Below are 15,019 nucleotides of genomic sequence, written 5' to 3'. Positions count from 1 at the left end.
CTTAGTTGCCCCACTGCCAGTCTGTTGGGAAGAGATTTCTCTTCTTAAATAATGGCAACACCAAAATGGACAATGTAGAGATTGTTAATATTAATGAATTTCATGTCTGTCCTGTTACCCGCCGGAGGCACCAGGCCCATCGCCAGGTTCTTTCTGCTTTTGCCTTAAGCAGCTGAGTCTTGGACAGTTTCCTGTAATAACCAAACAAAGCCTGTTTCTTCGTGTGCTATTACTTAAGTACAAGTGATATTTAAAAATGATTCCTGAGCCCTTTGAAAGAGTGGCTTGTTAGCTACAGAAATGATGGGAGTGAAGTTAGGACATTAAGAAGAGCATTGGCATACCTGGTGAGAGATGGGGCTCTCGCAGCACCCCAATTAACCGGCCACTCAGCAGCCTGTCGGAGCCTCCAGGCTACTCTCCATAGTGCCAGTGACACCTTGTCAGCTCTCCGGCCTGCAGCCTGTGTCACCTGTGAGCCAGAGGGACTGAATTGGACACAGGCAAGGAATCACAACAAGATTTCAGGCAGCTGGTTATATTATCTAAATTATCTTTTCCATGAATCTCTGGGTCCAGACCATAGCCATAGGATTATAGAAATTAAGAGCCAGATGGGAACTATCCTCTTGCTTTGTTTTACAAGTGAGGAAACTGAGGCACAGAGTGGTCATATGATTAGCCTCAGATCCTAGAGTTAAGTGGTTGCGGAGCCAGGCTAAGAACTTAGGCCTGCTGGCCCATTGTTCCCTGACCTGCCGTTGAGGGCCTCAAGCACTGATGGGGGTTTCCTGGCCCCATATTCTTGCGTTTCCAAAACAAACCTCCCATGCAGTGATGTTTAGATAAATCTCAACTCTAATCAGTAAAAAACAAGGAAAGGAAAAGTATATTTACATCTATAGCTATTTAGGTAAACTGAAGTTAAATAAAAATTCAGTTCCTTAGTTGCATTAGCCACATGTATCTAGTGGCCACCATATTGGACTGTGCAAATACAGAACATTTCCATCATGGCACTGGGTTGGGTAGCACTGATGTGGATTATCCCAAGGATCAAAAAAAAAAAAAAGTATTGGAGTAATAAGATTATTAATAACTACCAGGCAGATTTTCTATCTTTACACACAATTTTTCTAAGTCAAGGCTTTTTTGTATGTGCTTTTTGATTTAGTAGGCATTCTGAAGATGACATTTTATGTCTTTTAGCATTTGTATAATAATTCGTGGCCATTTGGTAATTCTCATAGCCATTTTTTAAGTTTGTTCTTCTTTTTATATAAATGAAGGAAATACAACACAGAAAGTTGCCCACAGAACAAGATAAAAGAATAGAAATTTCCATTCTTTTGTTTGCATTCTCCCAAAGGAAGCCTGCAAATCACTGGGCCTTATAAAAGCTTGTTGTCCTAAAACTAGTAAAGATAATAATATGTTGAATCAATTATTATAATAGTTTACTGCTTAGAGGGACCTCAGAAGATTTTGCATATACTCTGTTGATCTAGTTCTTTTTCCTCTAAAATAGGGAAGTAGGTCAGTGCCTGGGTTACAACTAAAAAGTAAGCACTCATCGTTTTTCCGAACATGATTTCATTTTCATCTTGTCTCTGACACTGAGAATACCATTGCCCACTGGCGTAGTGCTTGCAGACTTGCGGTCTTATTCCGTATGGCATCTGTCTTAGAGGAGCCTTCTAGCTGGCTCCTTGCCAAGGGTACTAACAGAATTGGCACTCAGGATCTCATTGCAGTTTGCCGGCAAGGTGCCAGCAGAGATGTGTGCACATGTGTCTGGGGCCTGCAAGTGGTCACCGAGTTGGGAAACGTCAACCCGGAGAAACCCAACTCATGGAACGTGAAGCAGAGACAGTTGACCTTCACCTCTCAGTGCATTCACATTCTCTAGGCACCTTTTGTGTGACATTGGAAAAGTCAATGTATCTCTGACTCTCACTGGGTTCATCTTCAAAACAGATAATGATTCCAATGGGAGCTGTTGAAGAGTATTGTATATCGAGTACTTGGCAAAGGTTTCTGGCAAAGAGTAGTCCCTCAATAAATATTACTTGAATTTGGATGTAAATTCTTGGACTGTAAGAGGCACTGTACTGGGTGTTGAGAATGGTTAGGGAGTGAAGAGAAGCAAGCTAGTCTGATTTTCTAAGCCCTAGATGAGGTTGTTGTAAATATGAGATCTTCTCAGGGGTCTTGCTGAGATTTGGGGTGTCTATTCCTGTAATTGCTTCTCTTTGAAGAGCACATTGGCTGTCCTTAGTTTTGAGCAGGTACCTCCAAAGGTTTAACTGTTGAACACATAATTTCTGGCTTGCTTAGAACTGTCAGTGCTACAGTCCCATGAGGATGAAAGAATTCAGTGAGTCTCCACTAAAAATGAGCATCAACCAGGGAGAGAGTTGGGAGTCCAGAGCAGGATTCAGTTGGGTGTATGAGAAGGGAGTAAACCAAGCTACTACAGTACTGTGGGGATTCAGGGCATGTGATTTGGCAGCGCCAGGAGAGTGGTTGGTGGGACAGGACCACCTATTTTCACAGCACCAGGAGAGTGGTCGATGGGACAGGACCACCTATTTAGGCAGCGCCAGGAGTGTGGTCGATGGGACAGGACCACCTATTTAGGCAGCGCCAGGAGAGTGGTCGATGGGACAGACCACCCATTTCGGCAGTGCCAGGAGAGAGGTTGGTGGGACAGGACCACCCATTTCGGCAGTGCAAGGAGAGAGGTTGTTGGGACAGGACCACCTATTTTGCTTTTGTTCAGGAAGTTGGGGGGTGGTGGTATTTTAACTTGTACAGCAAGTGAACATCATTGGATTTACTTAAGGAAGGGATTGTCCTGCCCTTAGAACTTAATGCAAATCTTTGGAAAAGTTACTTCCAAAAGGGCAGGTAGTTTGGCAAGGATGTAGATAGAAATGAGAGGTGCTCATGGGTGGCTCTGTAGGAATAGAGAAGAAGGGAATCTGTGGAGATGGAGACACACTATGTGACTGAGTAAATGTAGGTTTCAAAGTAGCCTAAACTGGGGTGGGGGGGTTGAAAAAAATGTAAAGTACCTATCACAATATTTGCTATGTAAGTGATGACTAAAATACACGTTATTATTTAGGATAGGAATTGTGGTTGAGTCTATATTCTAAAAATTTTGAATCAAAAAGTAGATTTTTGATGGTCACTCATTTCAGATGCTTCACAGATGCAAAGAAGGAATTAACAGTAGGAATAGCCGACACTGAGAGAGCCCTTATTTTGTGCCATGTCTTGTATTAAGCACATGAGTCTAAGAGATGGAGTCCGCTATACCCATTTTACAGATAAGAGTCTGAAGCCCAGAGTAGCACATTTAGGAAGAGGTGCTGCCAGAACTCAGAGCCCCTGTACCACACTGCCTCTAGATGAGAGGTCTCCAGGCAGCGGTGAAGTGTGGCTCATGGGATGAAATACAAATGTACACCAGCCACATACAGGCCAGAGGCATGAGGCATTGGCCGGCTCCTCTACTTCCCTTACTTGATGCATCTTGGTGAGTTTATATTTTTCAAAAAAGAATAAATGGCCTCTTACTTGCAGAAGCATTGAGGACTACTTGCTCTAGACTTCTGAGTTCGGACACTAGAACTAGTACAATGCCACTGCGTTCTCCATTGTGTTACATTACGCGCTCCACAGATGAGGTGCGGCAGCCCCATTTTTTGAACTTCTGTTTTCTGTTAGCCGAGACCTGTGGCAATACCTTCCTCTTTTCAATCTAGCTGGTTGTCAACAGCAGTAACCACAAGTCTTTCCTGTCCCAGAAATAAGTCTTGCCACACTCTCAACCCCCGACAGGGTGTGAACATGACATGCTGTACTGCAAGGGGCTCCACCGCCTCCACCCCGCTACAGCCACAGACCCACAGGGTTCAAGTGTTGATGGAATTCTCAAAGAGCGATTTAAAAAGGGTAGGTGCATAAGAACAAGATAAACAATCTGGCTCTAATATAAACAAGGATTACATTACACCAAAATTGTTGAGAGAAGATTTTGTACTCAATATTTTATTCAGCAGAACATTTTTTATAACAATAAGGTTGATTAGAGCAAGCTCTGAATGTGCTTCAAGTTAGACAGTCTGATTGTTTATTTCAAGGATAAAAAATAAAGTGGTAAAATAGGGGGATACGAAGAAGTAGAAATTGAAGCCAGGACCTAGCAAAGAGTATTTGACATCACTTTCCTCTCTAGGTTGAATCTCATTCAGGATTTTTCCTTACCCCACAGGGTTTTGGCTTTTTAACCATGAGTATCTTGTTTTTAGGGGCTTAGGACCATCCTAGACCCACAGCAGATTTAAAGTGCTCTGATGGTGTATTTGTCTGATGGTTCATTTTAACCAAGTAAGTAGCTCTCTGTAAGATTTTTGTCTGCCTTCTTGGTAGTACCAGGAAGCTGCAGTGAAATCATATCTGGCCCTTGCAGTTTAGTATTTAGTTAGCATGTCCCCTTTCTGACCTCTCTGCTTCTTGGGGTGGGTCTACTCATGGAGGAGGCTCTGTAGGGGCAGCTTCTGCCTGCTTTGTCTCGGCACCTTCTATTTTCACAGGCTGAGAAGCTGGAGCAAGCGCACAGTGCTGCAAATGAGCTGCCGAGAGGCATTCAGCCTTGTCACTTGGCAGAGTAGTTGGGTTCAGGGTATATTTGGAGCAGGGGTGGGGGGCACAAAAAGGGTATGTGGTTTTTCTTTACCATTTATTCCTGCTCAAAGGAGGGTGGGGGCAAGTGAAAAAGACAGGTCTTCATCATCGTATTACTTGATGGTGACTAGAAGTGCAGGCTCTACACAGCATTCTCTTGCAAATGGGGATTTTGGAAACAGTGTTGAGGAGGACTGATATGCAAAAGCTTATGGTTGTGCTCTCTGTCAGCCCCAAATATTTACTGAAGCTGGGAGAAGAAAAGGCAGACTTTCTTTTTTTCTCTCCCAAACGTGTGATTGTTTAGAACTCAAGTGCAACATCTGGAAGTCAGATATACAGAGAACAATTTATGGAGTGTGAGAGATTTGAAATATTCAGTGTCTTTTAGTGGGAACTCAACTTTCTGGGGCTGCTTTTTTTTTTTTTTAACCCAGCACAAAGCAGGCAATTCTGAGATCTCCTTTGCCTCTCTGAATTAAACCCTTTGTGCCTGGGTCCCATAAACAATGTGCTTTTTAAAGGGGAGCCCCCTCCCAGCTCCGGCCTTTTTCTCCAGCGTGGGCAGCCAATCAGCTGCGCAGAGCTGCATAGCTGGACCGCTTTCCATTCTGAGTAGCAACAACGTACTAATTTGATGCACACATGGATGCCTCGCGCACTCTGCAAATTCATCACCCGCATCTTGCATTAGTCATCTGACGGACTGCCAAGTGTTTCATTTTCTTTCCATGTGACTTTATTATTACCACCTCTCTCCTCTCTTCCAAAAACCTCCCAAAAAGGGCGGTGGGGCGGGGGGCGGGGCAGGGAGAGGGAGAGAAATCCAGCAGACATCTAGCTCTGCCTTTCTTTCCCAGCCACAGCCAGGGTAGGGCTGATAACGCGCTGATGCGTTGATGGCAGCCTTGCAGAGCTAGACCTGCACTTAACTTGCAGCTGCCTCCCGAGCCTCCAAGATGTCCACGCCCTGGGTGACAGGCGGCAGGGCGCTGCCCCGTGCTCCCCCGGCTCTGCTCGACAGCAGCACGCAGTGAGAGCCTCGCCGCCGCCGAGGAGCAACTCATGGTGCCTCCGCTTTGTTTTAGTTCATCAAATTTCTACGACTCATTAGGCACTTTGCCGCTGCTCTTCTTCCTCCTCCTTCCGCCTCCCCGCCCCCCCACCCCCACTATTTTTTCTTCCTGTCCCTCATCGTGCCGCCCTAACTCTGGCTCCCGGTTCCGTTTTTGACAGTAACGGCACAGCCAACAAGATGAACGGAGCTTTGGATCACTCAGACCAACCAGACCCAGATGCCATTAAGATGTTTGTCGGACAGATCCCCAGGTCGTGGTCAGAAAAGGAGCTGAAAGAACTTTTTGAGCCTTACGGAGCCGTCTACCAGATCAACGTCCTCCGGGACCGGAGTCAGAACCCTCCGCAGAGTAAAGGTACAGAGCGCGGGGCGGGGGTCGCCAGGCGTCCAGGTGGGCGTCGCGGGGTGCTGGGGCTGTCCGAGCCCCCAGCCTGCGGGAGGGAGGGCGGGTAGGCAGGAGGGCTGGAAGCAGCCGGTGCTGGCGGCCCCTGTGCTCCAGGGGCTGCTCCCGGCTCCTCCCCGCACCCACGCCCGCCTGCCCGTCGGGACAGGTTGGAGGCGGGAGAGAGGGACCGAGGCAGGGCGGGAGCGCAGAGGCTCGGTCCAGGCGCGTGATCGCTCCCGGGAGGTCACTTTCTAGGCAGCCCAGCCTGTGCTTGGGCGGGGTGGCTGCTTCTCCGAGGAATCGCGTTTCTCAGCCTTGTGTTTCAGGACCTAACTCTTCCCACTCCTACGTTCCTAGGATTGCCCATGTAATTACAATTGGCATTTCACTTTTCCATAGCCTGTGGGGACCTCTAAGTACCTTATAAACAGTTGGCGTGATGCCACTGACGCGAGGGAGACAAGGCTCCCTTGAAAGAGGGACACCCATTCCGGGGGGTCAGGTGGGGACCCTGAGGTGAATCTGCCTTTTGGAGCTGGGAGCAGCACCCTAGTGGCCTGACATAGTTAGGACACCTTCACAAATGCTTGAGGGTTACGCCCTTATCAGTGTGAAGATGAAGGTATAGGATCTGGTAGTTGTTACTGCCTCCATTTTAAGATGATGGTGATGGGGGGCAGTGGGTGCCGTTAATGAAACAGAGACCCAGAAACCATTGTGAGGAGTGTGATGCTTCTATGCCCTGGAGTCTTACTTTGTAAGCTCTTTGCAGACTGAATTTAAAATATCTACTCTGCTGCTACACTTGGTCTCTGTTGCTGTTTTAACCTTCTTGCTTTAGTAATTTTTTCTTCTTTCTCTGTTCTTGATCTCTCAGTCTCTCTGCTGAGGACTCCTCTGTTGTTCTGTGGGCCTCACAGTTTCTTTTGCTCTGTGCCTTGGTGTTTCTGTCTGGCATGTTATTTTATTTCTATGTTGCTTCTCCTAAGACCTCTGAAAGCATCACTTGGCTTGTGTATACACTTCGGTTGGGCATATGAACGTATTGGCACATACTTTTCTCTAAGCCTTTTCCTTACTGGCAAGGTGAAAGGATAGAACTAGGAAATCTTGCAGACTGACATTCTGTGACTCCCAGAAATTTTGGGCTGTTCCTCTTGTTCCCTGTTGTTGCCAGGGTCTGGCAGGGCTTTGGAAGCCTCTTAAGGAACTGAAGAGCCCCTGGCCAGTACTCCTTTTAGAAAGGTGGACATGCGTGTCTTCGGAGAGTGTTCATAACACTAGTTTTCCAAACATAGTAGCAAGGTTGTTTCAAAAAGCACATAGAATGTTGTCACCACAAACTTGATTGTCTCATTATTTGAAACATAGAAAAATCAGATAACTGAAAATCTGTAGATTTTTAAACTTCACAAATGAGAGCAATATTAAATACCTTTATTGGACATATTCTGATACTGGTCACCTACATGTTTTCCAAATGGAGAAGACTGGAGTTTGTTTTAATACTTCCATGGTACGCTATTGAGGAAAGACAATAGACTAGAGCTAAAAAAAATAAATAAATTTAAAAATCACCAAATAAGGGCTCTCTCACCAGCCAGACTGTCACCTAGGGAAAACTAGACCAGAGGCAGTAAACTATGCTTTAGAGAAATAACCACAATTCATCCTTGACAAGGAAAATGGGACTCCCAATTTTGGTTTATCAGCATTTTTAAAAATTATCTTTGACATAATGGTCAGAGCTCACTTAGTGTTATGATGCCTGGTTCTGGGACTTTCAGCCATGGAATACATGTATCTTACCTTGGCCAAAAAGGCCTTTTTCCCAGTCAAGTAAGTACCTGTGTGTGGCCTAGTTTTTCTCCCATTGTCACTCTCTTGCCCAGATGTTCCTATGAGCAGCATTTTTTACCAGCCTATGTTCGTTACTATACATTTTGTTAACTTCTGTTCACTGTGCCTGATTACTAATTTGGTGAAAATAGTTTGCAGAAGCCCACGGGCTGCAGAAGGAGACGGGAGACCCAATGAGGGAAGTTTTTTTTGAGCACATGCCATGTATCTCAGACCCTATGTCAGGAGCTTTATATGTGTCCTCATTTTGTCCTTACCAAAATCCAGAAGGTAGGTGGTGGTAGTCACATTTTACAGATGAGGAAACTGAGGCTCATAAGAAGTTAAGAAACATAGCCCTGTTTTCCCAGCTGTTAAGTGACAGAGTGGAGATTTGGACATGGTCCACCTGTCTTCATGGACTATACCATTTTGCATCTCCATGAGATGAGATTGCAGAGTATCCCTGGTGTGCTGTGTTTCAGGGCCTGGGTCAGGGGCAGTCTCCTTTACCTAAGTGTTCCCCAAGTGAAAGGAAGAAATTTCATTCTTGAAGAATAAGTTGATTTCATTTCTGTCTTTGTGTTTAGTTTTTATACTCAGGCGTTTAGATTGTACATCAGTCCCACCTCATGATATCATGGGGTAGGAGTTAGAGATGAAATCATTCAAATCTTACCTTTGGAAATACAGGTCAATTCCCATTACTGTGAACTCCAAGTCTCACATCAAATATTGCTTAAAGTATGTGGGCTGTCAGCCAAAGCTTGAAAGAGCTTTTGTTATACAGACATCTCTGTTGTGAAGGTATTTGTTGTGATGGGATTTGAGCTGTATAATGACATTGCTCTCGGAGGATTACAGCCCTTAGCTGCTTACCTAGAGAGAGCGACAGCCCCCACTTTATTCGTGTTGATACCTATGCATGCCATTATTACTTTGCCTGGTTACATGTAAAATAAGACCACATTTATTTTGATTCAGACTTTTTCAGCAGAGTACAATTATCATGTTTTCACAGGGCTGATGTCAGAGCCTTAGAAACTAGAATTACTGGAGGTGGTTTGGGTTATGTGAATAAGGCTTTTCGAGGGGGCTTGATTCCTTGCCTTACCCATGTTGATGGTCCCAGGCAAAGAGACAGGCTGTTACCTAATCCTGGTGAATTAGATTCTCCCCCTCACTTTCCATTTCATCTTCTGTTTAGTCGTGAGGCACAAAGACTTGGTCATACTTACGAAATCATCCTTTCAGGGTTCGAGCCTGAGATACCTATATTCTCACTGTAGGGGCATGTATTGACTGAGCAGGCTGAGTAACTCTGGGGACTCTGGCTCAGTAAACTCTCTCCCCCATGAGGACTTTGGAAAAGTGTGTTTTATTCAGGGTTCATCTGTTTGGTCTGTAGATGGTGAGCAATACCACAGAGAGTTAAGAACATGGCTTCTGAAATTGGAGAACCCTAAATTTAATTTCCGGCTCTACTGCTTCCTTGCTACGGGCCTTGGGCATGTTACTTAATCACATCTTAAAGTGGAGGCAGTCCTTATAGTGTTGCTGTGTGATGAGGTGATGTGCTCTCCACAGACCTAGGATGCAGTAGGAGCTGGTTATGGCGGTCATGATGATCATAGTTGTTGTTATCTTCATCAATGTCTCCAAGAACATAAAGTCTAATAGGGACAAGAAGGCATGTCCACAGGTAACTCTCATACAAAAGAACATGAGCTAAGAGTAAATGAGTAAGAGATGGGCTTACTGGAACTATGGAAGTTGAGCGAAGAAACGAGTAAGTCGCAGCTTATGGGAGATGAAAAAGATGGCATCTTTACCAAATCTTGAAAACAATAATAGGATTTCAGTAAATAATGATGATGAACATTACAAATGGATGGACTGGCCTGCTTCAGGCATGCAGGTGTAGAAGTGCAGGGCAAGTTCTGGGAACTGTGAATTCTCCCACAGTTCAGAGGAAATGGGAAATACATGACATGAAATAGAGGAAGGGAAGGTCACGAAGCGTAGAGCTATAGGCTAGAGCAGCTCTTAGCAAGCCTTCCTTCCCAGGCTGAAGGATTTAAAATTCCTTTGTTAGACTATCGAGACTTTAGGAATATTTTAACAACAGGAGGCTCAGAGGCTAGTGCAGTATGTTGACGTGGGTTGAGGTCAGGATGTCGTCTGTCATGGGAATGGAAGGGGAGGCTGAGGGACAGATGGACAGTGGAAGGAAGAGGACTTGATAACTAAATTGGGCTCAGTGATGACCAGGAGGCTTTGGCTTAACTGGGAGAATTGGAAACACAGTCAGCAGTGGTGGGAATGGAGGAGAGGAGCATTAAGTTCGGTTTTGATTGAGTTGAGTCTGCAGTGTCACAGAAGAGTCAAGAAGGATGCAGGCCAAGAAAAACCATGGGATTTGGTGACTGAGAGGACCCAAGAGCATTTCAGAGGAAGGATAGAAGTTGTGGGGAAAGGAAATGCATGGATGTATGTGTGGGGCTGTGAGTGTAGATTTGCCTTTCTAGTAGTCTGGCGTGAAGGGAGAGGAAGCTTAGACATGCAGTTTGTTTGTTCAGCAAATGATAAGTTGTATGGCAAAGGAGATTGTCAAAGTGTGAGGTGGACATGACTCTGCCTCAGGCCTGTGAAAGGGTGAAAAGATACTTCATTTGAGACAGAGGGGCATTCAGGAGGGAGTAACAACACAAAGTTTCAGAAGTGGGAGACACTTCATACAAGCGCCTGCCCTCAGTCTTCTCAGTAAATAGGAAATTTCTGAAGTCCCAGTGAATTGAAGACTTAAAAGAAATGGAAAAGGTTTGAAATGACTGCTTTGGGAAATCGGATGGAGAGAGTGGTAAAACTGTTGAAGAGCAGGGAGAGGCCGGTCACACTTAGATCATGTCCATCTGGAGTGGGCCCTGATGGTTGTGGACTATTTATCCCTGAGTGAGGAAAGATACAGAGTTATAGAGAACCCGGAGTTGGAGGTGATCAAGGCAGGCATCGTAGAAGGCCAGGAAGGGTCGCAGATGTGCTAGAAAGTTCTCTCAGAGGTCTGAATTAAGGAAGCCGGTAAGGCTGAAAGACAGCTCCTGGTCCAGGAGGAGGAGGAGGAGGAGTTGAAGGGTTGGCAGTTGAGGTTCAATGGGAGAAGTTGGCAGATATGGAAATTGTGTTCAAGCGAGACCATACTTCGAACCTAGAATCAGTAGATAAATTATGTGCTTTTGGATCATCGCTCTCTTAATGTGTTAGTTAATCAAAGTTACAATCCCGGATCATAGCACTCTGAGAAAGCGTGTTCTATAACGAACACTGTTTAAATGTTTCTAAACTTAAATGGTTAGGTACTGTCATTCTGATTTTATGGAAGTGAAAACTGAGTGATAGATTAAAATCACTTGGCATTTGAGATTAGGAGGTAAGAACAGCACCTCAGTCCTAACCAAATGTCTTGTTGATCACATTTTACTGGTCTCTTTTGGCAACTTCTCAGCTCAAAGAGAAATAGAAAAGGGAAGTGGCTTTTGTTGACTATCACTACGTACCAAAGGAAAAAACTTCCTTTTTTCTTGCAGTATGTTGGGAGGTCGTGGCATAACTGCTGTGCAACTGCAGCCCAACAGTGCTGCAAGCCAGAACTTTCTGGATAGAACAGAAATTGTATTCATGGCTCCTTTGGGAAGGGTTATTACCTTACGTTTCACAAGAGCAGCTTTTGTGTGGGTTATGATGCTCTTGCTGTTTCAGCCTCATCTTGGTCAGGCTGCAGTGAGGGTTACACCGGGGCTGGCCCGACTGATCTTAGAATAGGATGATGAGTTGTTTCTTTCCATCTTAAAGGCTTTACTTCAGGAAGTTGTTAGTAAAATCTTAGTTTGTCTCAATCTCTCTCTGGTTCAGTAAAGTGGAAAAGTTTCTTGAGAATCAGACTAGACTGCTGGGGAATGCACAGGAAGAAGGAAACAGCAACAGGAGAAACATACAGACACCAAAGACTAACTTTATTTCAGAATTGGGCCGAGGGTAGCCCTAAATCCAGAAGGTTCTTCTGTGTGATGGTAGAGTGAGGGGAGGCCCTGGGGAAGAGGACTTAGTACTGGTACTTATGACCAGCACATGCAGAGAATCAGCCTTGCTTTCTTTATCCATGCAATAGAAATAATACCCACTTCCCAAGTTGCTTTACATATCACTAAGGTAACAAATGTGTGAGTGCTGCCGGCATGGTCTAAAGAGGGTTGATCATCTTACAAACTATTTGTCTCTTCTTTAAAATGTTAAAGGTTTGTAACGAATGCCGTTGGCCGCTTTATGGAGGACTGGAGTGGGGAGGGTCATTTTCATGTTTCACGCCTTTCCTTTCTTCCTAAAAACATGTCCAAAAATTCACTTAAGTAATAGAAGTGGATCTGGGAGCCCGTTTATTTAAGCAATGTTATCTTGAAATCAGGAATTGAGAAAGAATTCAAACTGCAGGAAGATGAACCTACACTACATTTTAATGCGTACAAGTAGGGAATGGGATTTCTGTCCTACATTTCTTGAAAACCAGGGTCGCTGCCCTAGATTTTCTGGGACAGCCCCAGTTTTGGTGCTGCCTCAGTGGCCCACAGGAAGTGTATCTCATCCTGAATTAATGTTATGCTAACAGAAGGCTCTGTGTTACTTACTGTGACATCCTTTCATTGTTGGCTGACCGATGACCTATGGGACAAACATAAAATGCAGTCAGAATTTTTAGATTCATGCAAGCGGAGGATCCTTATCACATCCTTGTGAAAGGTGGCTTCACTGCCTACATCATACAGCTATGTTAAAAGATATAACAATTCATTTTATGAAATGCAATTTTAAAATATTTTGACTGATACTGACTCTAGCCATTGTGCTGATTGAGATAAAGCCAGGGACAAAGGTTAGATAAGCCTCCTTTAAGTTACAAGAAGAAGGAATCCCTTTAAATGCCCCATACTCTGGTGATGCCGAGACTGTACCCGTCGGCCACAGTGCTGAATTTCTGTGACTTCTATCAAAGGGCAGCATCTACCCTGGCAGATAATACCTATCATGGGTACATTTTGATCCTTACATCTCTGGAGAGAAAAGGAGGAGGAAGGGGAAGGAGGGAGACAAAAAAGACCGACAGAGCGAGCTCATATCAAAGAAGAAAAGAAATTACTCATGGCCGCGTTTAACCATTTTGTTTTCTTCTCTTCTGTCTGGGGCATTAAGACTTCAGCTAGTCCCCAGTCATCTTTTCCCCAGTAGCTTTGCTTTTCTGGAATTAAAGTAGCAGAAGAATAAAGAAAACAGGCGCTGGATGAAAGGAGAACAGACTTCTTTGGTAGAAATGTGACATGAAAAGAAAACCCAGGGTTTCTAGGCTTCAGTTTCAATCCCTGCAGCACGTATTGCAGGTTGATTGAAAAAGTGAAGTCTGGGTGATCTCACAATTTGCATTTGCCACTGAGTGCATGTCTAGGCTGCCTGTCTAGAAGCCTCACTTGCCTTTGTATTTGCACCCAGCAAGAAAGAGATAGCTCCCCACTAGAGATGTCTTACCATCAGTCACCCAGTTGTACCACTCTGGGCTACCATACCGTGGGGCATTAGGCAACCAGTCCTTTGGAGGGGACAAGTCCAGTTTCCGGGCCAGAAGGAGAGGTGTTGTCAACAGGGTGACGCTATTAGTTACTCTGAAACACACACACATTGCCCCAGAGCTGCCTTAGCATGACCTACCTGCCTTTCCTCGCTTTCGCTCCAGAGACCCCAGATAATCAGGCATTCGGGTTGAAAGGTTTACTTGCTGCCTCCTTCATACTCTGCTTCTAATGAAAGTTTAAAATTAACCATAGTCAAGTTGTATTTTAGAAGTGTTCAGAATTCTAGCATTAATTAAAAAATCATGACATACCTTTTGAAGAAGTTTATTATCTTGAATAATTCCTACCATGGTAAAATGTAAAACACCACTGGTATAATTAGTACTGCTTTTTGTATCTTCCGTTAGTAGATTCTTAAAAGACTGAATTTTCATCCTTGGACATACAGCCCCAGATTCTAACCTCATCATAATTTCACTGATTATGAGGCCATCCATTCTCCTGCTTCATTATCTAATATTGGGTGGGCCAAACCTTTTACAAGAATAGCTCACAGGCATGCCAGAGTGTACAGCCATGAATAACTACAGAATAATCATTATGATCTTCGAAACCATTGGAACATAAGAAGGGCTGGAAAGATAATTGACCAAAAGGGAAAAAGTGGAAACTAGGCTAAAATAAGATGATTTAGCGACAGATTGACATAGGTTTATATATTCTGAAAATAGAAATGATGACGATAATGTGTTGGGTTCTGAGACAGTCGGGAGAATTGAAGATGTTCCGACCCATACTGAGAAATTCCATGGGAAATCAGTCAGATATAAGGTTATCTGAGTGATGTATATTAGGTATAATACTAAGGAAATTCGTAGTGAACTAGAGCTCTTACCTATGTTAAAGAATCAGGGTCTTCAAATATGTCTTCAAATGTTTCTACATTTGCCTTGATGAGTCTTTGTTACAGAGAAAGGAATGCAGAAAAAAAGGCATGTGTGAGCTGGTGGATTATGCTGTACAGGAATTTGTCAAAGCCTGAGTCACATAGACAAACACACACACACAAATGGCAAGCAGAGAAGAAAGTTTTGCTGTAAATGGAAAAAGGGGCTAGTTAGCTACACTGGGGAGTGTTGTAATGGTAAAGCCAATGGGTCAGACAGTGGGGATGGCCTTAGAAACACTGCAGGAATTGGTATTTCGGATCAGGATTTTTTTCATTCTCTATGTAAGTGACAGACATGTTTCTAATCCAGTATCCACATTCTGGTATTAATTCACATTGGAGAAACCCATAAGATACACTCTGGACGATGATCAGTTTGAAGAATAAAGGAATATAATTTCTCTATTTCTACTGGAAGGTCATAAATAGGAATTAGGGAGAAGGATTAAAGGGCTGAG

At 44.2% G+C, this 15,019-nt stretch overlaps 1 protein-coding gene across 24 annotated transcripts in view; it reads left to right on the top strand.

Annotated features, from left to right (window-relative positions):
- CELF2 (CUGBP Elav-like family member 2) overlaps window positions 1-15,019 on the top strand; it is an 867,108-nt gene that overhangs the window by 689,880 nt on the left and 162,209 nt on the right. For 18 of the 24 annotated variants that reach the window (XM_030819314.1, XM_030819310.1, XM_030819322.1 and 15 more), the window contains one exon: window positions 5,932-6,128. In XM_030819314.1, coding sequence (XP_030675174.1) covers window positions 5,932-6,128 — 197 coding nt within the window. Of the gene's footprint in view, window positions 1-3,129; window positions 4,399-4,726; window positions 5,764-5,931; window positions 6,129-15,019 lie in introns of those variants that run through there. The other 6 variants (XM_030819331.1, XM_030819328.1, XM_030819330.1 and 3 more) reach the window with 3 other exon arrangements.

The sequence above is a fragment of the Nomascus leucogenys genome, chromosome 9, assembly GCF_006542625.1.
Source record: "Nomascus leucogenys isolate Asia chromosome 9, Asia_NLE_v1, whole genome shotgun sequence".
Classification (NCBI taxonomy): domain Eukaryota; kingdom Metazoa; phylum Chordata; class Mammalia; order Primates; family Hylobatidae; genus Nomascus; species Nomascus leucogenys.
The sequence above is the reverse complement of the archived record's forward strand: the minus strand, read 5'-3'. Positions and strand labels throughout refer to the sequence as shown.